General features: G+C 49.1%; 2 protein-coding genes across 9 annotated transcripts in view; one reads left to right on the top strand and one right to left on the bottom strand.

Annotated features, from left to right (window-relative positions):
* Positions 1-3,035, bottom strand: part of DOT1L (DOT1 like histone lysine methyltransferase) — a 73,136-nt gene extending 70,101 nt beyond the window's left edge. For 3 of the 8 annotated variants that reach the window (XR_011339206.1, XR_011339205.1, XM_069877975.1), the window contains exon 1: positions 2,768-2,960. Coding sequence is in view for 2 of the 8 variants with exons in the window: in XM_069877975.1 (XP_069734076.1) it covers positions 2,768-2,848 (81 nt within the window). In the remaining 6 variants the exon portion in view is untranslated. Of the gene's footprint in view, positions 1-2,608; positions 2,672-2,767; positions 2,961-3,017 lie in introns of those variants that run through there. The other 5 variants (XR_011339207.1, XR_011339208.1, XM_069877977.1 and 2 more) reach the window with 3 other exon arrangements.
* A 6,599-nt stretch (positions 3,036-9,634) lies between these two features.
* Positions 9,635-26,490, top strand: part of AP3D1 (adaptor related protein complex 3 subunit delta 1) — a 38,356-nt gene continuing 21,500 nt past the window's right edge. Inside the window, exons 1-6 of the mRNA XM_069877990.1 lie at positions 9,635-9,945; positions 22,495-22,590; positions 23,273-23,353; positions 24,116-24,196; positions 24,628-24,735; positions 25,078-25,207. Coding sequence (XP_069734091.1) covers positions 9,850-9,945; positions 22,495-22,590; positions 23,273-23,353; positions 24,116-24,196; positions 24,628-24,735; positions 25,078-25,207 — 592 coding nt within the window. The 5' untranslated portion in view covers positions 9,635-9,849. The remainder of the gene's footprint in view (positions 9,946-22,494; positions 22,591-23,272; positions 23,354-24,115; positions 24,197-24,627; positions 24,736-25,077; positions 25,208-26,490) is intronic.

Consider the following 26,490-nt stretch of genomic DNA (forward strand, 5'->3'; position numbering starts at 1 on the left):
CCCCTGATCCAGTGGGAGGTGTCCCTGTCCATGGCAGGGGGTGGAACTGGATGGGCTCCGAGGTCCCTTCCAACTCAAACCATTCTATGATCCTATATCTTAGCAAGAACGCTGCTAAATAAAACTACCTGATATCTATTCCCCCTCCTTCTAGGTATCCCACCTTGCTTCACAGAAAACAAAGCAGCAGAAAGAGAGGTGAAACTAAGAAATGTTCTGCTTACGTCAAACTGAGCCGAGCTCTAAAACCACAACGGTACGTAAACCTCCCTGCCAACTCCCGGCTTAGCCAAGGAGGGAAAGCAAGCCTGCAGTTCAGCAGAGTACAATGTCAGCAGGCCAAACTGCCATGTACAGAGGGCAGGATTTATTTCCAAAGCTCCAGAGTTCATCAGCTGCTGCAAAGGGCAGAGCTGCAAGCAGCGTGCGTGCGTGTTTTGTAATACGCAGCATGATCTTTTCGCCAGAACTGCAGGACAGAATATCAACTGGCTCCAGATGAACCATCCACTTCTGTATTACTGTGGAAATATCTGCAACGCCAAGCGACCGGTTTGATGGCAGGATGAGCAGGTTTGGCAGTATTTCTTAACACAGGCAGAGAACACATGTGGATAAGCAACCCTCCCCACTGCATTTGTGATTAACTGGAAGAGAAAACCTATATATTCTGCCATCTCCAGAACCGGCTGCTCAAGTTTTCCTAAATTAACCAAATCCCCATTTCCCATGCTGCAAACAGCACTAAACCACACATTTTAAGGGGGGAGGGAGGGGAATTTGGAGACTGTGGTTTGTTTTTGTTTTAAGCCTGTAGGAAATTATGTGAATGTATACTAAACTATTCATTCCTTCCAGATTAATCCCTAACCTATGTAATCTTTAACCTACACTTCCCGCAACCCGCTCGGAGACACGAGTTAATATTTGGCGACATGAAAAAAACTGAACTGGTCATCGTTATACTTTCAGTTTCTGTCAAATTGAAGCAGAGCGCGCGCCCGCGAACAAATACAGAAACACGAATGACAGGAAAGGCTGCGTTAACCAGTTTGTGCTGGAGGCTCCAGCTCCAGGAGCTGAAAACGGCAAGTCAGAATCCATGGAGGATGTTTTGGAACCGCAGATACAGCGACAGCACCAGAAGGCAGGCGGCAGATAGGAACACACAGCCATCTCCCCTGCCACAAGTGATATATTCCTAATCATTCACACACAAGCACAGTTACGATTGCCAAGTGAGCAACAACATCAGCAATATCAGCTCCCCGACAGCCTGTGTGTCCCAGCACGTCCTCTCCGTGAAGCAGCACACGTACAACAGCAAAGCCTACAATGCAAGGAATAATCAACAGGACCCAGGCCAAGTAACATAGATATATAGGGATTTTTTTCCCCTTTACAAACCTTTCTCAAAGCTGCTACAAGCAGTTAGGGGTTTAAGGATTGGTATGAACGCTATAGACACATAGGAAAAAACCTCTCAAGGCTTTCAAACAGGGTGGAAAATTGCTCAAGGATTGGTACGAACCCTACACACACAAAACAAAACCCTCTCAAGGCTTTGGCTCTGCTGAGGTTGTCACCAATTCGGACACGGACACGGTTACCAAGGTCACAGCTCCCACTCCGGGCTCGGGAAAAGCAAGAAAAGTCAAGCAAGTTGGGAAGAACCCGCCACTCACTTAACTGAACGAGGGAAAAGTGACATTTGCTGTGAAAGCAGGCGGATTACGGCTGCCATCAGCTGACAAACCTGACTGGAATCCTGCTCAGCCTGAATAAAAGAGAAGCTACAAGGGCACGGGTGCCAGGGAGAGGCAGCAGCGCCAGCCCCACGCACACCAACGGCGGGCAGAGCCCTCTCCCCTGCCACAATTAACGCTTCTTCTCATTATTCCCACCCCCGTGGCTGCTTTTGGGGGGGTTTATTCACAACCTCAAGAGATATTTCTCACCGAGAAACCTCTCCTCGCTGAAAGCCGCACCACTTAAGCCGAAAACACGAAAACTTTTCATTATCCCAGCCTTCCTCCCCTCCAGCCCTTAAGTTCATTAACCCAATTAGCAACAGAAAGCGGGGATTTGGGGTCCCGGAGCACAGCAGCCCCGGGCAGGGAGGGAGCAGCCCCTGATCTCCCGCATGGGAAGCACTCCCGGGTAAACAAGGCGAATCCTCCTGGCCCCTGGCGAAGGGCAGGTGCTCAGAGGTTGATTAGACTCATAGATTCACAGAATCATAGAACGGTTTGGGTTGAAGGGGACCTTAAACCCCATCCAATTGCACCCCCTGCCCTGGGCAGGGACACCTCCCACTGGATCAGGGGCTCTTAAGCCCCATCCAACCTGGCCTTGAACCCCTCCAGGGACGGGGCAACCTGTGCTAGTGCCTCATCACCCTCACGATGAAAAATTTCTTCCCGCTGTCTCATCTAAACCTTCCCTCTTCCAATTTAAAGCCATTCCCTCCATGCCCTTGTAAAAAACTCCCTCCCCAGCTTTCCCGGAGCCCCTTTCAGCACTAGAAGCTGCTCTAAGGTCTCCCCAGAGCCTTCTCCTCTCCAGGCTGCACAACCCCAACTCTCACGGCAGAGATGCTTCATCCCACCTCCGTAGCCTCCTCTGGACCAGCTCCAACAGCTCCATCTCCTTCCATCGGGGATAAACGAGTGATTAAAGAAAAAAAAAGAGGGGGAAAAAAGAGAAGAAGGAGGGGGGAGGGTGTCCTGCGGCGGGGGCGGCAGGTGCCAGGCGGGTCCATACTCACGTAGACGGGCAGCGGCCAAGGATAGACGGCGGGCTCGGCTCCCACGGGCGACTTCAGCCGCAGCTCCAGCCTCTCGCCCATGTCGGCAGCCGGAGGGGCAGGCGGCGGCCACGCACCATGCTAAGAGGGGCCGGACGGGGTGGGGAGTGGCGGCCGGGCCGGGCCTAGGAGAGGGAGGAGACGTCGGGAGGAGGGGAAGACGAGAATGTTTGGGGGGGGGGGGGGGTTAGGGGGAGGGAAGAACGCGTACGAGGTGCAAAAAGGGGAGGGGTGGGGGGAGACCGGTAACGGGCTGGGGCGCCCGCTGCTGCCCCCCCGCCCGCTCCCCCCCCCGCCGGGCTCGCTCTCTCTATTGTGGAGCGCGGCTCGCGGGGCTCTGCGGCGCCGCCGCCATCTTGGGGCCGGCGCGAGACGCCGAGCACAATGAGGGGCGCCGCGCGCCGGCCCGGCCCACGCGACGGGGCGCCAGAGAGAGGGGGGGCGTGGCCAGACGTAGCCACGCCCCCTCCTCCTCCCAGCCCCGCCCCTGTCCTCAGCTGGCCTCCCCGCGCGCGCGCTCCGACCGCCCCCCCCCCCTCACCCCCCCCCCCCAACCCCGTCACCGGCTGCCTCAGGGAGAGGGGGGGGCGGCAGCGCTGTATGAGGGGCTGTGGAGAAACAGCCCCCCGAGACACTGCAGGGCGGGTACCCAGCCCTGGGGGGGGGGGCTCAGTACGGCTGGACCCCCTGTGTGACACTGGAGAGGGGGACCCGGACACACACACCCCCTGTGTGACACCCCACATCTGGCACCCAGTGCTGGGGGGGGCTTTGCAAGGCCGAACCCCCTGTGTGACACTGGAGAGGGGCACCCTGAGCCCCCCCCCCACCCCTTGTGACACTGCAGGGCTGGCACTCAGTGCTGGGGGGGCTCTGCACGGCTGGACCCCCTGTGTGACACTGGAGAGGGGGACCCTGACACCCTCCCCCCACCCTGTGTGACACCCCACATCTGGCACCCAGTGATGGGGGGGCTTTGCAAGGCTGAACCCCCTGTGTGACACTGGAGAGGGGGACCTTGAGCCCCCCCCCTACCCCTTGTGACACTGCAGGGCTGGCACTCAGTGCTGGGGGGGCTCTGCAAGGCCGAACCCCCTGTGTGACACTGGAGAGGGGGACCCTGACACCCTCCCCCCACCCTGTGTGACACCCCACATCTGGCACCCAGTGATGGGGGGGCTTTGCAAGGCTGAACCCCCTGTGTGACACTGGAGAGGGGGACCTTGAGCCCCCCCCCTACCCCTTGTGACACTGCAGGGCTGGCACTCAGTGCTGGGGGGGCTCTGCAAGGCCGAACCCCCTGTGTGACACTGGAGAGGGGGACCCTGACACACACACACCCCCCTGTGTGACACCCCACACCTGGCACCCAGTGATGGGGGGGCTTTGCAAGGCTGAACCCCCTGTGTGACACTGGAGAGGGGGACCCTGAGACCACCCCTGTGTGACACTGGAGAGGGGGACCCTGAGACCACCCCCGTGTGACACTGCAGAGCTGACCCCCCCTCCCGGTGTGACACTGCAGAGCTGGAAGTCAGTGCTGGGGGGGCTTTGCAAGGATGGAAACCCCCCATGTGACACTGGAGAGGGGGACCCTGAACCTCCCCGTGTGACACCCCACATAGAATCATGGAATCACCAGGTTGGAAGAGACCCACCGGATCATGGAGTCCAACCATTCCCATCAATCACTAACCCATGTCCCTCAGCACCTCGTCCACCTGTCCCCCAGTGATGGAGAGGCCCTGCAAGTCTTGAACCTGGGACAACTTGAGGCCATTCCTTCTCATCCCATCACATGGGAGCAGAGCCCAGCATCCACCTCACCCCAACCTCCTTTCCAGGAGCTGCACAGAGCGATGAGGACTTCCCTCAGCCTCCTCCTCTCAAGGCCAAACAGCCCCAGGTCCCTCAGCTGCTCCCAGAACCCCTTTTCTCCAGCCCCTTCCCCAGCTCCGTTCCCTTCTCTGGACACACTCCAGCCTCTCAATGTCGTTCTTGAAGTGAGGGGCCCAAAACTGACCCCAGGATTCAGGACACCATGTAACATGGTGGTGGGGCTCCATGCATCCCAGCACGTCCCAGCTTTGGGAATGATCCTGGATGAGGGCAGGTGTCCCCCTGTCCTCCTCCCCCTGTCCTTGTCCCCGGGGCTGGCTGGCCCACCATCCTGCATCTCTATACTGGGAACTGAATGGCACCATTTTGCATCTCCATAGGTGATAACAGTGGCCAGGAGCAGAGGGACAGCCTTTTGCATGTCTATAGATACCCAAGGCCAGGAACTCAGTGATAAAATCAGGCCAGAGCTTCCCCTTTTGCAGCCTTTTGGTTGCTAATTTCCCTTATTTGGGGATATGCAGGTGCCCTGGGGTGTGGGGACACCTGGGTGCCCTGTCAACCTGCCCTGGGGTGTGGGGACACCTGGGTGCCCTGCCACCCTGCCCTGGGGTTCAGGGACATCTGCATGCCCTACCACCCTGCCTTGGGGTGTGGGGACACCTGGATGCCCTGCCAACCTTCCCTGGGGTGTGGGGACACCTGGGTGCCCTACCACCCTGCCTTGGGGTGTGGGGACACCTGGATGCCCTGCCAACCTTCCCTGGGGTGTGGGGACACCTGGGTACCCTGCCACCCTGACCTGGGGTTCAGGGATATCTGCATGCCCTGCTTCTGACTCCTGCTGGCAGAACCCCAGAGCACTGTCCCCACATGCAGTGGGGACACAGCCCCATGGCAGGCTGGGTCTGAGGAACCTCCTGCTCCCGGGGCTCCTCTGCTTGCAGGGATGAGATAATTCAAGCAGGAGGAAACACTGCCAATGCTGCATGCAGCTCCCCAAAATTAGTTCTGGCCTGCAAACCCCGCGGGGATGGAAACAAAGGCATGGTGGGCAACGTGGATGTCCCACCCAACGTCATGAGATGGTCACCTCACCGCATGCTTGCAACCTTGCCGAGGGTTGCATCTCAACACCAACTGGTGGCTCAGCCACCTCTGTGGAGATGCCAGTGCCTTGCAGGGCATGTTCCTGCCTGAGAAATACCCGTCCCTGAAAGGCAAGGTCCACGCTGAAGGTCAGAGCAGGACTGGGGCAGTCATCTTCTCCCCTAGCAACACTGTGAGCCATCTCAGCTCCCTTATGTGGTCTTTGCTCAGGAGAAGGGATGTTTCCAGATGTGCAGTGTTGGTGCACTCATGCAGGCAAAGCACCTCATGTTGGTTTGGAGCTCTGCAGCTTCTCGCACCTCTGTTGCCATCAAAAGCAGCTGCTTCCTTCCCAACAGGTGATTTTGAAGTGATTTTTAGCCCGTGGGACACTGGCATGTCACCAGGCTACAATGCCCAGCATATCAGGGCTTGATGGGGCCCAGGAAAAGCCCTCTAAACTCCTCCAGTCCAACCATCAGCCCTACATCCCCATCCCTACTAAACCACGTCCCAAAGTGCCACAGCCACAAACTTTTTGAAACCCTCCAGGGATGAAGACTCCACCACTGCCCTGGGCAGCCTCTACCAGGGCTTCACCACTCTTATCAGTGAATAATTTTTTCTTAATACTCGATCTAAACCTTCCCTGATGCAAATTGAGGCCATTTTTTCCCATCCTATCCCTCGTGACTTGATTGAAGAGACACGCACTGGCTCCTGTCCCCATGGTAGCTTGCTCCCTCATGCAGAAACACCTCCAACTCAGCCACTTTTCTCTTCCTTCCACCCCTTAAATGTCCATATGTGCATAAAACTACATTACTAAGAACACTTTCTAAAGAAGACACTACAATCATCAAGTCAGCAGTGCTTAAACTGCCCTGACTGCCTCTTAAATAATCAATTCATATTTAATTAGCTTACCACAAAAATTCCATTAAATTTAAATAAATAGACATGGCAGGAGTTCTCCGAGGCACAGCAGGCTCCGTTTAAAGAATTCTCTTTGAGTTTGCTAGGCTGGTCTTTAGTCGGTTCGTTATCAGAGTCTTTGTGTGGCCCAAGCAGGCCCCTGGGCTGCTGGTAAGTCCTAAAGAGAAGGACTTGGGGTGCTGGTGGATGAGGAGCTCAACAGGAGCTGGCAGTGTGTGCTTTTGCAGCCCAGAAACCAACTGTGTCCTGGGCTGCACCCAGAGCAGCGGGGCCAGCAGGGAGGGAGGGGATTGTCCCCTCTGCTCCGCTCTGGGAGACCCACCTGGAGCCCTGTGACCAGTTCTGGAGTCCTGAGCACAGCGGGGACATGGAGCTGTTGGAGCAAATTGAGAGGAAGCCATAGAGATAATCTGAGGGCTGGAGAACCTCCTCAATGAGGACAGGCTGAGAGAGTTGGGGTTGTTGAGCCTGGAGAAGAGAAGGCTCCAGGCACATCTTACAGCAGCTGCCAGCACTGAAAGGGGCTCCAGGAAAGCTGAGGAGGGGCTCGTGATCAGGGAGTGCAGGGATAGGATGAGGGGGATGGTTTGAGCTGAAAGAGGGGAGATGGAGATGAGATCTTGAGGAGAAATGTTTTGCTGTGAGAGTGCGGAGGCCTTAGTCCAGGTTGCCCAGAGCAGTGGTGGCTGCCCCATCCCTGGAGGGGTTCAAGGCCAGGTTGGATGGGGCTTGGAGCCCCTGATCCAGTGGGAGGTGTCCCTGCCCATGGCGTGGAGTGGACCTGGATGGGCTTTGAGATCCATTCTGACCCAAACCATTCCATCATTCTATGATTCAGATTAAATACTCCAACTGGAGCCTTGTGTGTTCGTCCCGTTTGCCCTGGTAGCCACCGGGCAGGATGCTGGTGGTCCACAGCCCCAGGGGGTGGGGGCAGCTCTTTTGCCCAGCCCTGCAAAAGCCTCCCCTCATTCTGGGTGCTCCTAACTTTTTGTTTCTTCTTAATTCGGGTTCCCCTGGGATGGGGGTTACTGGTGCCCTTCGTGGTACGTGGTTTTTCCTTCTCTCCCCCTGAAGCCTGGAGCTCAGCCAAGCTCTGTTCACTGTTTCGTGGTAGGACCAACCTAACTCAGGCCCTGCAAACTGCTCCCTCGTTGTTTCACAGGGCGGTTAAGCTGCTTAACCCCAGCTGGAATCACACATCTCCATCCCCTGTTAGCCTCTCGACTGCCCCGTGAAGTAAAGCAGGACATTTCACAACAGGAATGCAAACCCGGCCTCGCGGAGCTCCCCTTCCCCTCCTTCCAAAATGGCCCATGTGCAGTTTTCCAACCCCCCATTTTAATTTCCAAGGGTCAATCCTGCACCGGGGAGTTCCCTTCCACATGATGGAGCAGCATCTGTCCTTTCCATCTGTCCCAGCAGCTCCCTGGGCCAAATCCCTCTGGTGATGCTCTGGCAGCAGTTGCCACAATGACAAAATGAGGCAACAGCTTCCTCTCAGGATGCAGAAATGTCCTTAACGTCAAGGACCGGGGTGATAAAGAAGCATCCATCACCCGAACGTGAGCACCCATCACCTGGACATGGAGCACCCATCACCCAAAGGTGAGCATTCACCACCTGAACATGGAACACCCACCACCCACAACGACTCACAGCTCACCCATCACCTTAACATGAGCATCCATCACCTGAACATGGAGCACCCATCATCCTCACCCAGACACAGCTCATCTGTCACCCAGACCTGAGCACCCATCATGCGGACGTGAGCACCCATCACCCAAAACTGAGCACCCATCACCTGAACATGAGCATTCATCACCTGAACATGGAACACCCACCACCCACAACCAGTCACAGCTTACCCATCACCCAAATGTGAGCATCCATCACCTGAAAATGAGCATTCATCACCTCAACCTCATTGCTCTCTCCAACTCCCTGAAAGGAGGTTGTGGAGAGGAGGGAGCTGGGCTCTTCTCCCAAGGGACAGGGGACAGGACGAGAGGGAATGGCCTCAAGCTCCACCAGGGGAGGGTCAGGCTGAACATTAAGAAGAAATTTTTCACGGAAAGGGTGATTGGTCCCTGGCAGAGGCTGCCCAGGGAGGGGGTTGAGTCCCCTTCCCTGGAGGGGTTTAAGGGACGGGTGGACGAGGTGCTGAGGGACATGGATTAGCGATTGATGGGAATGGTTGGACTCGATGATCCGGTGGGTCTCGTCCAACCTGGTGATTCTGTGATTCTAGGATTCAACCGGTCCCGGAGCATCCTTCACCCAAACCCGGAGCACCCAGCTCCCTCACAAGACGCGGGTCACTCCTTGCCCCTCCCGTGTCCCTCCCCGCGGGTCCTGCCCCCCCCCCCCCCCCCCCCCATTTTCGTGTCCCCTCCCCGGTTCTCCCGTGCCGCGAGCGCCACCTCGCGGGGTCGGGCGGGAGGAGCGGGCGGGGACCAAGAGAGGGGGCGTGGTCAGTAACGTAGCTCAGTGGGTGTGGCCTAGCGATAAGTGGGCGTGGCTAAGAGGGCAGTGGGCGTGGCCATAGAGTGGGCGGGGCGCCAATGTGGCAGCAGTGACGCGGCGGGCGCTGGGGCGGCGGTGGGCGTGGCTAGAGGCAGCAGCGACGCGCATTGGCTGCGGGGCAGCGGAGGGGCGGGGCTAAGCGGTGGGCGTGGTCACGAAGGGGCGTGGCCATATGGGGAGGGAATACTGTGGTGGCGGTGCTATAAAGTGGGCGTGGTCAGAAAGAGCAGCCACGCTCATTGGCTGCGGGGAGGGACTGCGATGCGTCGGTGGGCGTGGTTTAACGGTGGGCGTGGCTATGTGCGAGTGGGCGTGGTCAACGCGTGGGCGTGGCCAGGCGAGCCGCGATGATCATTGGCTGCGCTGCGCTGATGGGCGTGTCCAACGTGTGGGCGTGGTCTCCCCGGCCGCGTCGCGGGGGCGTGGCCTCGCCTCAGCTGACCGGCCGCCATTTTGTCAGGCGCTGGGAAGCCGCAGGGATCCCGGAGTCGGGGCGAGCGGCCGCTGGGGCCGCCCCTGCCGCCTGTCCGCCTCCCCAGCCCGGGATGTGACCGACCCGGGCCCGCCTGTTCTCTCCCCTCCGCTCCTTGCGGTAGCGGCCCCCGGCCCCTCAGCCCCCAGCGCAGGCCCCGCGGCCCGGCCCCGCCGCCATGGCGCTGAAGATGGTGAAGGGCAGCATCGACCGTATGTTTGACAAGAACCTGCAAGACCTGGTGCGCGGGATCCGCAACCACAAGGAGGACGAGGTGAGCGGGAACGAGCCATGCCGGCCGCCCTGGGCTGGGGGTCCCGGCACCCCGGGCTGCATCCCCTCCTCGCTGCCTGCCAGCCCTTCCCTGTCAGGCCCTGCTGCTCGGCCAGGAGCCAGGGGCAGCCGGGGGCTCAGACACCCTGCGAAGGGGATGTTGTGAGGGGCAGGTGGAAGCAGGAGTCAGAAGAAGATGATGCTGGTGTAGGCTACATGTGAAAGGCAGTGGGAGAAGAAGTAAGCGTTAGGGGAACAAGGAAGAGGGAAGGAGGATGAGGAGGGTCAGGTTTGGTACGTGCTTCCCTATTCAGCTTGGAGTTGAAATCCTTGGTACGTATCTGGGAGCACTTGCTGCCTGTTGCAGTGCAGTCAGAGACTGTGCGACTCATGAGACTCAACAAAGCAAGTGTGAGGTCCCACACGTGGGTCCAGACGGACCGTGGTATCACTAGAGGCTGGAGGGCTATGTGAATAGGAGCAGCCCTGAAGAGAAGGGCTTGGGGTGCTGGGGGATGAGAAGCTTACCATGAGCTGGCAACATGTGCTTGCAGCCCAGAAACCAACCGTGTCTTAGGCTGCACCCAAATCAGAGGGACCAGCAAGGCAAGGGAGGGGATTCTAACCCCCTGTTCCGCTTTGGTGAGACCCCACCTGGAGCCCTGTGTTCAGTTCTGGAGTTCCCAGCATAAGCAGGACATGGAACTGTTTGAATGGGCCCAGAGGAGACCACAGACATGATCCGAGGTCTGGAGCATGTCCCATATGAGGATAGGCTAAGAGAGTGTGGGTTTTTCAGCCTGGAGAAGAGAAGACTTAGGGTACTGTCCTGTTATTCTCTCTTGTATTAGAGGCACGTGATCAAGCAATTAGTATAGGTGACATAACTAGTCATCAAGAACACGTTATGTGAGACGTTCCGCGTTGGAGTGTCACATGTTAACTTGGAAGTAACGGACTCCAAGGATGTAATTTCTGTTCCTTTTCAAGTAAGTAGCAGTGGCTTTAGAAGCTTTCTTATGAGTGATCAAACAGTTTTACTTGCTGGAATATCATTGAGTTACTGTGCAGTTATTGACAGGCTGAAACTATTTGTAGACGAGTGTCTCTTTATATGAATACGATACCCGAATGGTATCGGCTACGGAAAGTATCTGGAAAAGCTGTAAACATTCAACCAAATGAAATACCAATACAACTTCCAAAACCACTTGTAAGTTGAAGTGGCTTTTAAGCCTGTTGTGCACAGGACAAGGTGTGATTTTTTCATGATGATACCTGGGAAACTTGTAGAATCATTAAGGACGGAAAAGACCTCTAAGATCATTCAGTCCAACTTTTATTTTTATGTTAGTATGCGTTAAATATATGGATCTTGATTTGGTGGCAGAGGAGATAAACGCTACTTTGAAGTGTGCAGTGCTCTGCAAAACATAGGAAGCTTCACGGACAGATGGAAATGGGGTGTTTCAATGGATGTGAAGACACATCTCTGTGTGTTGTGTTTCACTTGAAGCTGGAACAGGTGAACAGTGTGTCCATGGAGCACTTCCCACAGCAGGCTTAGACCCGATGTGTGTGTGTGTTACACTGCTTTTAGTAAATAGGCTTTACTCTGTTGTGCACAGGACTAAGTGTTCCATCAGCTTTCAACCTTCTGAGGATACCTCAATGAAGGTCCAGGCCTTTGTGGCATCAGTCCTGTCTGAGGGGGACTGAATGTCCTGTTCTTGATTCTAAAACGATTTTGTGACAAACAGCACCTTTTCCAGGACTTCACAAAGAGCATGAGCACTGTTATACAGTTGGGATTAACAAGTTACTGTGCATCATCAGCCGCACCAAGTTTCTTCTTGGTCTGTGACAAGAAATTGGCTTTGGTCTCCTCTGGAGTTAGGAAAAAATCCTCCTCAGACAATTTTGTAGAGCTCTGTACTTGAGGGAAGTTGTTAGAGGTGTGCATGCTCTCTGGGATTTGGTGAGTTAGAGCACGTGCGTTTTCTTTTACTGTGGGTAAGAGGCTGATGTGAGTTAGTGTGGCTGGGCTGTAGCATGATGGTATTTAAATGATGGTACCTTGAGTTTGAAATGCAGGTTGAGAGGTTTTAAAGCTGGTAATTGTAGGGGCGGTTTCTGTTTATATCCTCATGTGCAGGAAAAATTAAACCCCAAGCTTCAGGATGTGTTCAGCAGATCAGTAGATGTTACACTGATGAAAGAGGTGTCTTCTGTAGCATAGGCTCTTTTGGAATCCTGCAAAGATTTTGCTTAGTTACAGAGTGTCTGCAAACTGCAAAGACCCCTTCCCTTTTCTAGATCAGCTGAAGAGGGCTGTAAACCTTCTGCTGTTGAGATGCTGGATGTTGAGCAAGTGCTTCGCTGGCAGCAATCATGGTGTTTGCTAGTTTTCAGATGAGGTTTCAAAATCAGAACAGTATTTTAGAGGAAGTAGCTGCAAAAATTCTTCCTCCTTTTCTTACAGTACTTCCATACTTGTCTATTAAATGTTGCTCCAACATTTGTGTGTCTCAAGAAAAGTGTGTCGGCTTGGGACACACTCTGTCCTGTTCAGAAGAGCGAATGTTTTTAGAGCAAACATCAGTATGCTTTGATAGCAAGGATGTTACCTGTTGATCTCGGCTCACAAGAATTGCCTTGTGAAAGAGATGCCTCTGGAAAGGAGGTGCTGTGGCTTTTAAATAAAAATGACATGGAAAGAAGTGGAAGCGTGATTGGATTTGTGATTGGGTACTGCTTGGATTTGTGATTGGATACTGCTTGGATTTGTGATTTCATTGTGCCTTTTGCAGAAGGCTGATTTTATAGAATCATGGAATGGTTTGGTTTGGGTTGGAAGGGACCTCAAAGCCCATCCAGTTCCACCCCGGCCATGGGCAGGGACACCTCCCACTGGATCAGGGGCTCCAAGCCCCATCCAACCTGGCCTTGAACACCTCCAGGGATGGGGCAGCCACCCCTGCTCTGGGCAACCTGTTCCAGGGCCTCCCCACTCTCACAGCAAAAGCTTTTCTTCCTATGATCTCATCTCAATCTACCCTCTTTCAGCTGAAAAACATTCCCCCTCGTTTTGTCCCTGTACTCCCCAATAAAGAGCCCTTCCCAGCTTTCCTGTAGGGTGTTGTTCTTCTGTTAGTTCTTGTCTTTTGGAATTTAATCGTATAGAAATTCTGCCAGTATCTTTTTCCCACTCAACTTTCTGGGCAGCCTCTCCCAGTAGATAGTACGATGTATTCCTTTCCAATTCTTCTACAGGTACTCTCACAAGCAAGTATATCTGGCATTTCACTGATGCGTTGAGGATGTGTTTGTAGTGCAGGATGTGCCAAATGGTTGTCACCTGGGTTCAGATGTGGGTTTCTTGATACAGCTTTTCAGCAGACCTGCTGTGTTATTCCTTTTGGTTTTATGTTCGTTTTATGTTCATCTTGTATCGCTGAGGCTTTTAACTACCTACCCCGAGGCCTGTGATGAAAAAATGGAGTGCCATGAGCTCTCTACCAATGCATTTTTAAGTGTCCCGCTTGGCTCTGTAGAGGGAACTGGGAGGGTGCTGGAGGCTGCCTGGTGCTTCAGCTCATAACCTTGCTGCCAAGTGTTTAATTACCTATCAGAGGCCTTCTTGTCTTTTCTTGTCTTGTCTTGTCTGTATCCAAAGCTGACCCATTTATTTTGAGTTTAAAACATGGGAAGCGAGGTGATGGTCTCCCATAGGGATGAGAGGTGAGGAGCAGAGGTTCGTTAACAGTCGCTTTCCTGTGCAGGCACACTTTGTCCATTTTCCAGCCTTCTGGGGAAATCTGGAGCTGCATCATCCTTCTGCAAAGGGAACGCTGGCGTGGAAGGAATGAAGTAGCATGACGGCATTGGATCTTTTCCTAGTCAGATGTCTTTTGTGTACTTTTCAGCAGCCTACAGATGCTTTAGTCCCTTGGGTGTTTCCCGGTGCCAGCTCAAATTTTGAGGGAAAGCCAAACCTGCAAGAAAGACTGGATTCTGCTCTGTTCTCCCCAACCTTCATTCACATCTAATATCTCATCCTCTCTTTCATTGAGAAGGTGAATCCTTTCGATAACGGAAGTGGTGAGTCTTTCACCTGTTACTAGGTGGGTTTTTTTCCCCATGGAATAACTTTGTGCTCCATTTTTATGGATGTGCTGCATAGCCCACTCAAGAGGGGAGTGGTTGGTACGCTAGGCTCTTAAAAATGTAATGGATGCCTGTCATCAAGGCTGAAGATCACCTAACACGGTGGTCTTCTGGCAGTTTGGCCTCCACCCACTGCTGCAGTATCAGTGTTCAGTGGGAAGGGATATGGCGTGGAGCATAAGAGGGAATTTTGAGGAATGCTGAAGAGCTTTTTGGTGCCAAAGACTGAAAACCAGCCCAACTAATAGGCAGCGTGCAGCTCATTGATGACAGAGACCTTTCAGGCACTGACGCTCGATCAGTTCCTGTGTGTCATATGTGTGTTAATATCTTTGAAGGGAGCTCATTATTCCACCCACTTTCAAGTGGATCTGGAGTTGCTATTGTTAATTCTTTGAGCCTGTGAATCACTGGGAAAGACAAAGGCAGGAATAGAAACAATGCACAGAAGAGGGTTGGATAAGGACCTTGCACCACTGGTAAAGAAGCAGACGGGCAGTGGCCTCTGAGGCAGACGGGCCAGTGTCCCTGTGTCCCTGCCTTACCTGCTGTGTCACAGAAAGCACAGGGCCTGGAGCACGAGCCAAGATGTGTGCTTTTTTTTCTTGTGTGATTACAAGCAGAGAGCAGCTGAGGCTTTGCATTAGTGCTGCCTCTCATTAGCTTCTTGCTTTCTCCTGTGTTAAATATTACTTAATTGGCTGTGGCATAAGTGGGGCTAATAGCTTTGTTCCCAGCCCAGATCCTTTTGTAACTGTCTCTTCTGAAGGGTTTGAAATGCTCTGACAAATCGCTTTCTCCCATGCACACGTGAAAATTCTGCCTAGAGAAGTCCAAGGGAGCCGAAAAGCTTTCTGGTTCCTGTCTTATGAAATGGAGTGGCCAAGACGCAGCAGGTTTTGCGAGGCTTGTGGGAGAATGGCTAGAAAAATCAAAGTCAAATAAAGATACTGTGTGTCTGTACTGTGGTCATCTTCAGAGTTGTTTGTTGGATGTAGCTTGCTTTGTCCCAGTGCTGAGTGCAGAAAATAGGGCCTCTTGTGATTTCCTTTAATGTCAGCAGTGTCCACAGAAGCTATCGAGAAACCTCTTCCTCTGCAGTGCGGGGTGGTGTGCAAAGAATACCTTCAGGTTTTTTATTTGGGAGTGTTGTGTGGTAGCATGTGTGATGTGAAGAGCAGCGAGACAACCTGCATGAGAAAGATGAGTCATGGGACCCATTACAAAGCAGCATTTGTGTTCCTAGGGTTATTAAAAGAAACCTGATCGTTGGTGCTGAAAAACAGAAAAGCTTCATACTCGAAGGGGAGTCTGCTCAAAGCCAGGTTGCAGGAAGTGTAAATATACTTCAGTAAAGTAAAAGGTGCAGACTACAGCGTTGTTAGTGGTAGTCTTAGCTCGTAAAAGGAGTTGAGGGCATTTTTTAGTTAAGGAGAACACATTCAACACAACTAACAGTGCTTACAAGTGCTGTTGGATACCACAGCATAACTGAGCACGGCAAACGTTCCATCCACACTAGCTCACCTCCTCTGCCACGGCCAGACCAAGTTTGTACACCACGTATTTGAGTGCTGGATTTTGTATTAGCCATTTGTGTTTCATTGTTATTTCTTTTATGACTTGGATGTTCACCCCTGATAGCTTCCGTTGAGAAATTCCTGTGTTGAAAGATGGATAAAGAGAAGCAGGCGTCTATGTGGAAATGGTGAAACTCTTCCGCTGGCTTCATCTTCATGGTGAATTCAGGCTACCAGCTCTGGCGGTGACACGGAGGTCCAGCCTTGAGGAATGTGCCTTTGGCTGGAGCGAGTGGTACGATTGCACAGCAGGAAGTAGCTGAACAAATTTACTGTAATGACGCAAATATTTGCACTGAATTGAAGGAGTTGGCGATGGCTGTGAACCATCCTTTTCTTCATTGTCCTTGCTTTCCCTTAACTGAGAAGCACTCATAGCTAGTTTTACATCTGTGTGATAGTTTGTGTTACACTTCTAGATAATAATATATCCTCGAGATCTCTTTGTGCTGTTTCTCTCTCAACCAATTCCAGTCAACTGAGTCTCAGAAACAAAGCTACTTTAGCTCCTTAGAAAGCAGTGAGTCTTTCTTACACACACAACAAAATATGTGCTGGTAACAAAGCCCACCTTTATCAGAACCTGGAAATATGTCTGGAACCAGCAAATTGAAAAAGCTGCTGTAAAAGTCCTTGCGTAGCTTTTTTGCATAGTAATGTGAAAACAAAAGTGTGAGTTTATCTTCTGTTTGCGGGGATAAGTGCTTTTATCTGACACAGCTCTCTGGTTTTAAAAGTTGTCTGCTCACGTATGATTTAGACGGCACGGGCCCCTGAGGATTGTTTAATTGCTGTGCAATTAAATTAACAAACACTGTGATCAGGCTGGAGACGTATTTGTAAGAAGGGGCTGATCAGGCGAGAGATCTTTTAAGTCACGTCTCTCAAGCTGTGCTGATGATACACGGCTGCTGACGTGGGTTGGGCTGGTTGGGGGTTTGCTATCCAATTCCCACGACACCTCAGCCCTACCCGCCTGGGAATGGGATCCAGGATGGCTTGTGTAGCTGTGTTCCTGTCTCCCACAGAGGTGCTCCTGAAGTGAAATATTTGAAATATGAAGGCTTGTAGTGATAGGGTGAAGGGGAACGGGTATAATCTGGAGAGGGGCAGATTTAGGCTAGACATAAGGAAGAATTTCTTCACCATGGGAGTGGTGAGGACCTGGCACAGGTTGCCCGGGGAAGTGGTGGCGGCCCCATCCCTGGGGGTGTCCAAGGCCAGGTTGGATGGGCCTTGGGCAGCCTGATCCAGGGGGAGGTGTCCCTGCCCATGGCAGGGGTTGGAGCTGATGATCTTTAAGGTCCCTTCCAACACAATTTCTTGATTATTGCCGATATTGTTATATGCTTATCTAACTCGCTCAGTTTATGGTTTTAGTGAAGTTATTTGAGAGGTAGCACATGCCTTAAAATTCTTTTTCTATCCAGACATGGTGTACTCTCAATGAAGGATCCTATTACGTGTCACAAGTAGCTTTTTCTGCAGTACTTGATATAATATTTGTTGTTACCTATGGAAGGGGTTAACATCTAGCATGCCTATCTCTAGGGCTGTGTCCAAGTGAGTGGAAAGCAGCATGTTTGCTTTTTTTATCACTTTATCTGTTTCTTCAGTTAATTTATTTTGTGCTGTCATGGTACAGTGCTTGTGTTTCAGGTACTGTCGTCAGTTATAGGTGTATAGATTCTATTTGGCTAGTTCATTAGTGTGTGTTGATATGAAGTGCAGTGCTGAGGGTTTTGATAGAACTCTAGCAAGTGATACGTGTTTCTTTCTAGCATTCTTGCTAAGTTAGGAGGCGGCAACTGAACTGTAGTAACAGAATCTTCTGCTTGAAGCACAAATTCAGAAGTTGCTTGGCCTCCCTAAGGTGCCTGTGGTGTAGCTGCCTTTTGTGTTAAATGTCATGGTCACATCCCATGGCTGCGTCCCACAGGTAATGTTTAAGGTCATAAAATAAAATAGATCACTTGTTGCTGGATTTTTTGGCAGTTGGAGCAGCAAGCATCTTCCTCTCATGTGAGGCTGTCATGTGCTTGTGCTCAATGTGATTTCATGGAGTTTAATGGCAAGCTTATGTCTCAAAGTGCTCCAAAACCAGAGAAATCCTACAGTGCTTAAAACAAAAGAAATGTCATGATTTCTTCTTATTTCAGTTAATTATTTTTATGTTCTACTTATTCCAAACATTTTATGTTTTAGACTACTGTAGTTATGTGTTTATATCAGATCATATCTTGCTTCTCTGGACGTTCACTGTTAATCATGCTTTCCTTAAAACACTAATTAACCCTGAAAGTGCAGGAGCCCCAAGGACTCATGTTCATTTTGCAGTTTCATCTGGGTGGGAAGCACTGTGCTGTTGCAGTAAGCAGGAGGTTTGAACCCCAAATTAGCCGCAGGAGATCCAGTGGGTTGAGGCTGGATCCTGACAAAGATTTAAGAGGGTTATGCTGCATTTGGTTTGCTGGGCTGTGACCCAAGGGGTAAGAATATGAGTTTGCCTTCTCTTGGTTTCCAAAAATTGCTGGAGATAAGATCACAGCTTCTTTAATTCTGTTAACCATGAAAGCTGTTCATTTCCAAATTTAACATAAATGTTGTGCAGTGATATCCATTCTAACCATTAGCAGCTTCTCGCCTGGCAGAAATAGTGTAGAGTCACCTTTCATAGGAGCGTCAGTGATTAGGTGAGCGATTTTTCAGCTTTTCAGTCATACATTGCTTGGAGAAAAGGCCAAGTCTTTTATGAGCCCCTCTGAAATTGTCAGCAAACCCCAAGTCCTGTCTTGGCTGGAGTTTGGAACACTATTTCTGTTTTTTCAAAGTTAATTCGAAAAACATGGCTTGGGAAATGAAAAATTCTATAAACTGACAGTTTTGGCTTCTTACCATGACCCACTTTTCCCTTCTTCCCTCCCTCTGTTTCAAAGGGATTGTGTCTTTGATCCGCGATACCTTCATTCTTATTTTAGCTAATCGCACTAGTTCAAATGTACATATTTTTTGGGTAAGGTCTTGGAATTTTTGAGGAATTTGGGCTTATTTGAAAAATTGGCAGGTGGATTTTGACAATGGATATAAAATGCTTACTGCATCTGTTTGGCAGAATACATTCAGGAGCAGCAGTTGTGACTTTGTGCTGTATTCACAGCCTTGAGTAATTACTGTTAACATCTGCATGACTCCCAGTGTGTTGCTGTAAATCCTCCTCCTTTTGAGGGGTGGGCAGAGAAAACATTCACCCTAGTGGTTGCTGTAGCATTTCATTAAGGAGCCTTTTCCACAGGATTGGGAGAGGCTCCATTCCCACTTGGCAGCCTCATGCAGATAAAAGAGCTCCTGTCAGCTCTTTTCCCTGCGTTATCCTCTGCCCTTCAGGTTGTGACAGCTCTGCCAGGGCTGCCACCGTTCCGAGGGTGTTCTTACACTTCATGGCTCTGCTTGTTCTCCTCTCCACCAGCACTGAAAGGCTTCTTTGGAATTGCCTCGCTGGCTCAAAGCAGCGTGGCTGGAAATGTCTAGAGGTCTGTAAATATTGTGACTTAGCAGTGCTTCTCGGCTGGCTGTTCAGAACGTGTGAGAGTTGAGTAGCATCCTGAGAAGACTTCAAATAAGATCATCACAGAATCAGTGAGGGATTAATAGTTGAGAAATATATTGATAGTATAACCAATACTGGGTAAATGAATGAACGCTGACGCGTTTTCCTTTTGCATCCCTTCCTATAAAGGATCTCAAAAACATTTAAGGAAAAATCGAGCCAGTTATATCCTGAGAAGTCCACGTTTTCAACTACCACACTGGTATATATTAGTTTGCTATATTAGGAAGTTTTATGCAAAAACTGTTAGTGAATCAATGCTGTGAATAGTATCTGCATTTTGTTGTATGTAGAAATGTGGGCTTTTTTTCCTGTAGACACGTAGGCCTTGCTGAGTGCCTCCCATTTCTTTTTTCCTTCACTACATCCAGTGGCTGTTCTCCCTGGCTCTCTCTGGCCTGGCTGGGGCATTGAACAGCCAGCAGGGTGAGGCTAGAGGGTGTCTGGCAGCAGGGAAATACTGTATCACGGCCTCCTGTTGGGCGCTTGCAGAGGTCAGTGGCTGGGGAAGGGCTTCCCTCAGGATCCACGTGCATGGGCTTTTTTCTTCCGTATTGAAGCAGACATTAGATGTGGCAGCAGATCTGGCTGGGGTGTGGTGGCTGGGGCTCAGTTTTGGGTGAGACTAAATAGATCAGTTTTCTTCATGTGGCTCGTTTCTGGCAGTGCTGCTCCGCAGGGCTTTAACAAAACGTTAATACCTGCTGATCCCGTAAAGCTTTCTATATATAGGGCCTTCCATTCCCTGTGGTCTTGTAGAATTTGAAGTACAGCTGTTTTGGAAGGACTTCTTTCTGCTTGTCAAAACCCCTTATTTGAGTTTCAGATCTGATTCTGCGTTCTGTAATATACTTTCCCAAAAGTCCCTCATTGTTTCAGACTGTTGATGGGATTGCCCGCAGGCTGTGGGAGACTCGGGAGTCTGGGTTCAGCTGTGCTGAGCTTGACGTGATTGAACTTTCCCTTCCCGGTCACTCCGTGTGGCTCCCAAGAGCTTTCCTGGAAACTTAAACCAATTTTCAAGTAGTTTTCAGATAGATGCGCTGGGAAATGACAATAATACTGTCTGGTCATAAAGATAAGAATCTACCTGCCTGTTGATGTTCTGCACTGAGAACCAGCACTGACCTTGCTGACCAAGACGCGTGTGTGAAGGATCCTGTGGCACTGCTCCAGCGTGCTCGTATGTGTGCATAAAATACTCAAGGCTGGGTACAATGTATTTGTAGATCACTTGCATGTTGTGCAAGTCGCTCTTTCAGCATCTCTAATTGCGTGTTTCCTACTGTGAGAAGGTTTTTTTAGTTTAGACTGAAGCGTTTAAACTGCCTATGGGAGTTGTCTGGACTTGAATCGCTCTCAGGCGATGGTTTAGAATCCCAAATCTCCTGCACTCTGAGAAAAGTCATCAGACCTCTAAGATGTTAAGCATTTGGGGACAATGTTGTCTCTGGTTTTGACAGATGTGATCTGCTCACCCGTACCCCGGAGGACAGATGGTATCTCTGCAGAGGAAGGGGTTGTTTGGTGTTTAGCATGCCCTCCCTTAACATGAAAGCTCCTAATTTTTAGCTTTTCTGTTCTAAATACAGGCATTTAGGAAAACCTTAAATTTCTTCAAGCACATTCTTTTGCCAGCTCTCTTTCCTCAGACCTCCCAAGCTGTGTTCTTCTGGAGAGCAGGGCTGCTGGAATGGCTCAGGTGAGAATTCTGTGAAGGTCAACAAAGGCTTTTACTAAGTCTCAAGATAACAAATGTCGTTGTACCTGAGCCTATAGCAATGCCATGAGGAGCTGGCTTCTATCCCTCCAAGTGCAAGGTTTGAGAGAAAAGCTAATTATTCTGCATGTATAGAAGCTGTTAAACCAGTGAAGCTTCTGCTCCTTGGGATTATGTGTATTCACCATGTGTCCTGATGGTGGATTCTAATTCTGGTATTGCTAAACTCTGACTGATAGCAGGGTAAATTGTCATTACATGACTGCTGCTCAGAGTGTGAAGTCCCCGCATTAAAATTCCATTGCTGCCTTTCCTCACCTGAATCACTGCAGAGTCTCTTTGAACTACAGACTTTGTTCGATCTCTTTTTATTCTCACCTGCTACTTATTAAAAATAACATTCTCTGCTTCTAGCAACAAAATTGTGTCTTGAATCATGGTTATCCCTCTAGAATGTTGTAAAAAAAACAAGGAATGTTTGGGGTAGTGCACAAAATGTAGTATAAAGGGGAGCAGTGTTGCTTAAAAGGCAGGCTAGTGGATTTATATGTTGAAAATATCTTTTTGATGGGAAGCAGTGGTATCCAGGCAGGATTTTCTTTGGAACTCTGTAATCTGTTTCTGACCTGGTTGTTCTGGCAGTTTGTTTATATTGGATATGAAATGCCCTTGGTGCGTGTGTGGCTTCCTAAGGAGAGATTATTTCTCTGCATTTAAATTTCCATGATTTCTCTAGCAGATACCCTCAGTACTTAAATCATAATTGTGCAGTGAAAGAATCTCAGACTGAGCTAAGCCTGCTTCTACAGTAAAATCCATACGGCTATTTTTAAATCATGCATTTGCCATATCCCTCCCACAAGCCCAGGCGTGATTGTTCAGAAGGAAGTGGAGGACCAGTATTGAAATGTAAATATTGTGACGTTTAGCTCTCTGAATTACTGAGAGATTCAAACAAATAACAGTTGCTTATAAAAATGTGTAAATGGCAAAGTTGTGAGGGGTATTGGGGGTGACTTGTGGTGCTTGGGGTGGTTGGTGGGGATTACAGCCAGAAGTCCCTTCCAACCCAAACCATTCCATGGTTCTATGATTTCCATCAAGGCAAGTGGCTGCTGTGTGCTCTGGGAACAGTGGAACTTGGGTTTCGGTCAGACCCTGGGTACACAATCTCCATTGAACAGCTTTTTTTCCACAAATATTTGAAGCTAGAGCTCTGGGCTGGATGGTGTAAATTGTGAGTGGGTGGAAGGAGAAGGGTAACCACTGAAACATCTGTGTCCTTTGGGGTCGCAATAGGGCTGTGATGGTTTTTGTTAATGAGTAGTCTGGTCAGAATGAAGTGCTAACTGAAAAAGGGGAGGTGGGGAGAATTGGTGTTGGCAAACAATGAGTCCTACTGCTTCTCCCCTGACATGCTGGAAATCTGCAAAACTGGTACATGAGCACAAATTATTGTTTCTTTGTCTTCCTCAGGCAAAATACATCTCCCAGTGCATCGATGAGATCAAGCAAGAGCTGAAGCAGGATAACATTGCAGTGAAAGCAAATGCCGTCTGCAAACTCACCTATGTAAGTGCCTTGCTGGGGTTTGTTGTAATTGCATCTTTTTTTTTTAATTCCTTGCTGAGGAGGAGCTGGTCTCTGGTCGGAACAGCTTTTCTTAGGCTGCTGCTTCTTCTCAGACTGCTGCAGGTGAAAATGCTCCCACATTTGTCTGACACCAGAGGGCTGCGTGTTCCTGTTGGTTTCATTAGGCTGGCACCAGTACTGATACAATTTTATCTCATTGAGATGGATCAGGAAGCTCAACTGATTTAAAACAAGTACAATTTTAAAGAGTTGGTTTTAATTGGGTTGTTTCTTAACACACGAAGGTCACGAGCACTTGAAACAGGTGCTTGTTTCTCTTAGTGCAGTCCTGTGTTGAGAAGAAGGGTCACTGTTAAAGGATTCTTTTTGTGATTCTGTTCTAGTCTTTATTTAAAACCAAAATCCAGTAAAAGCCCTTCATGATGACACTTCCATACCTGTGTCTGTAGTACCTGAGATCAATGCAAACTGCTTCTGGTGGCACTTGGAGGCTTCTTTCATTACCGCAAGTGGCGTAGAGCGAAACATTCTTCATAAACTTGAGATGTCTTATAGAACTAGATTTGGCCTCTTGCTCCATCTGCAGTGATCTGAGGTATCGTGACCTATTTTCTTGAGTCTTGTATTTCAAAGTTTGTTATCTTGGCTTCTCTGCTCACAGTTGCAGATGCTGGGCTACGACATCAGCTGGGCTGCTTTCAATATTATTGAAGTCATGAGTGCATCGAAGTTTACATTCAAAGTGAGTTCTTTTTGTAACTACAGCTGTCCTCGCTGAGCTGTTTTTTGACTTTCATGAATGCATTGGTACAGCATCATTTGGTTTGCTTTCTTCAATATGGAAAGGAAAGAGATTGTATTTCTTTCTAGTAAATGGATAATACTTGCCCTGCTTTTTCTACTGGATGTTTGACTGTAGCTGTCAGATCTCTCTTGTGAAAAAACAGGGTATTTTTATGTGAAGACCACTTCAGATGCCCAGTAGCAGGCATGTTTATTTTGTTATATCATATTAATTTTTCTTGAAAGGTTTTGTTCATGCTCATTGTTGCAGCAGGCCTTTTCCTCTGAAAAGGGTAGAATATTACTTCATAAGGAGTAATAGCTCAATAATTCAATAGTTTCCAAACTGGGCTTTCATACCTGAAAGTCAGGAGTCAACAGAGACAAAATAATGTCATATTCTGTTTCTCCTACTGACAATCCTGCCGTATTTCTGCATCTCCATGGTCATTGAACCTGTGTGTTCTAACAAGTAGAGAAGTCAAACCTGGTTTATTATCCTTAAGATAGCGGTGTTACCACTAGAGGTGTTACTTGTCAGAGTTTATTCTTTCCTGATATAAACCTCCTTTGCTCGAGAACACTCTCATACCTCATTATGCAAACCTCCTGCCTGATTGTTCATTGTTTTAATATTCCTCGTGAAGCTGCCAGTTGTTTTTCATCTAAACAGTGTCCAAACTTACTTTAGAATGGTTTTTTCCTCCTTGCCTTTTTCCAGAGAATTGGTTACCTGGCTGCCTCACAGTGCTTTCATGAAGGAACTGATGTCATTATGTTGACCACTAACCAGATCCGAAAGGTAAACTCTTTATTTCGGTTCTTCATTTTTATTCTTGTACTCCCTCCCTACTTGTATTTTCAAATTTGGACAAAGTATTTATCTTTTAGGAATATAAAGGTTTTTAAGTAGAGTTCTGTTGACTTGGTTTACAGTCTGCTCCCATTCTACAAGGTGAAGGATTAATTGAAGTTCTTAGTGGTCTGTAGGCTTCATTTCTGCTGCCTCGTAGCAGCTCTGTTTGTTGAATACAGCCAGTGGTGACAATACCCTGTGTTTATGTTGCTGGTCTGTTGGGGTTCCTTATCGGGATGTAATGGGTAAGGAAAGTCCCTATTGCTGAAGTAAAATGCAAATGTCACCCGGCTGCACAAAATAAAATTGGTCTGAGGAAATTGATTCTCAACGTCCTGTGTGGTCTTAAATTTTTGAGCCTGTTTTTCCTTTTTTAGGATCTGAGTAGCCCTAACCAATATGATACTGGAGTTGCACTGACTGGCTTGTCCTGTTTTGTTACTCCAGATCTTGCCAGGGACTTGGCAAATGACATCATGACGCTGGTGAGTCCATAAGGTCGAAGTAACTTTTTCCTGTGATTAAAGAATGTTAAATTGTTCAAATCTGATAAATATCTGTTAATTTGTAACTGTCACATGTGAAAACTGACACTTTGTTCCTGTGGGGATGGATTACCTTGAATGTTTGTTAATTTTGGTGATAAATGACAGTATTTTGCTCTTCCCCTCAAAGCTGGATTTTCAGAAAGTAGTTGAAAGAAAGAAAAGAGAAAATTTCTTTCTCCCAGAAAGAAAATTTGAGACTGTAGCTTGCACATAGGGACTTCAAAGAGCTCTGAAAATGCAGATTTACCAAGAGCCTGATTACAATTGTTTCATTAACAGATGTCCCATACAAAGCCTTATATCAGGAAGAAGGCAGTGTTAATCATGTACAAAGTGTTTTTGAAATACCCAGAGTCCCTCCGTCCTGCGTTTCCTCGCCTTAAAGAGAAACTTGAAGATCCAGATCCTGGTGAGTGGATTTTAGTAAGTTACTTCTGCTCCAAAACATCCAGGTGTCCATAGTTATAGCTTGTGGAGAGAAGGATACGTGAAAAATGGTGTAATTATCTTTTGGGTGCTCATTTTTCTGTCTGATAGGTAGGTGAGCACATGAGAGTTTCGACAGGTGTTACCATATTAAAAAACAAGTGCTTTAAAATATCCAGATCTTACTGTAAACCCAAAGCTATTGAAACTATATAAATGGCTTAAACCTTAATGGGATGAAGCTACTTAATGATTACTGGTTTGTTGCTCACTTAACTATCAATAACATTCTAGTTGGATTCAGGGTTTGGGTTTTTGTTGTTTTCTGTGCTCTTTTGCAAAGGTGCAGCTACTGGCTTGCAATGATATACTAAATGATGTGAAATGATTATCTTTTTGGTGTTCTTTGCATTTAGACCTTGACTCCAGGCTGCTGTTTGGGTCCTTGAGTAACATGTCAGTGCGGTGCAGCTGCAGCACAGGCCATCTGCAATTGCTCTGTCATATTCACACTTTACTCAGTCTTCCTGGAATGTGCTCATCTTCCCTCACTGCACCAAAATGCCCTATACTTGTCTCAAGGACTGTGTGTTGCAGTTCTGTGATCTCCAGTAGATTCTATAGGTTCAGAGGGAGACATTTAATTGCTTATACTGGACTAATTTGGTGTGAGCATGAGAGATGCATCCTCTGGGGACCATGTTTCTAAAGAAAATCAAATACACCCCCCTCATCTGCAAACAGAGGAAGGCAATACCTGTTATCCTTGATGGAGAAAAGGGCTGCTCTCCACTAGAAACCCCCTGCTCCCTGGGCTAAGGGATTTGAAACTGAGAACAGTCAGTTTAGAGGCTGAGCAGTTAGGGAGGAATGAACTTGTCTTGTCGGATTATTTAATTACTTGTGTTGCAGTGACATGTGTCTAAACAATATGTTTTAAAGAGGCAAGAATCTTTTGAAACTTCATGGTGGGTAGGATTATAGATTATTGTGTTGTCTATGTCCCACAAACAAGCTGCTCCACAGTAAGGGGGGAAGGAAGGAGGCTGGCAGTGTCCTGTTCTGGCTAATACCGGACCCAAAGCAGATACCCAGTTTGATGATGCATCAGAAAATAGCCAACACTAAAGAAAATCCTTCCTCTGTTGATTTTTGCATTCTTGTGTTGGCTCCCTCCTGGTTGTTAATGAGACTGAACCATTCCTCTTGGACACACGGCTCTGAACCTTTAGCTGGCATTGTTCTGGGGATTTTTCACCAGAAACT

Source organism: Phaenicophaeus curvirostris, chromosome 28 (genome assembly GCF_032191515.1).
Source record: "Phaenicophaeus curvirostris isolate KB17595 chromosome 28, BPBGC_Pcur_1.0, whole genome shotgun sequence".
Classification (NCBI taxonomy): Eukaryota; Metazoa; Chordata; class Aves; order Cuculiformes; family Cuculidae; genus Phaenicophaeus; species Phaenicophaeus curvirostris.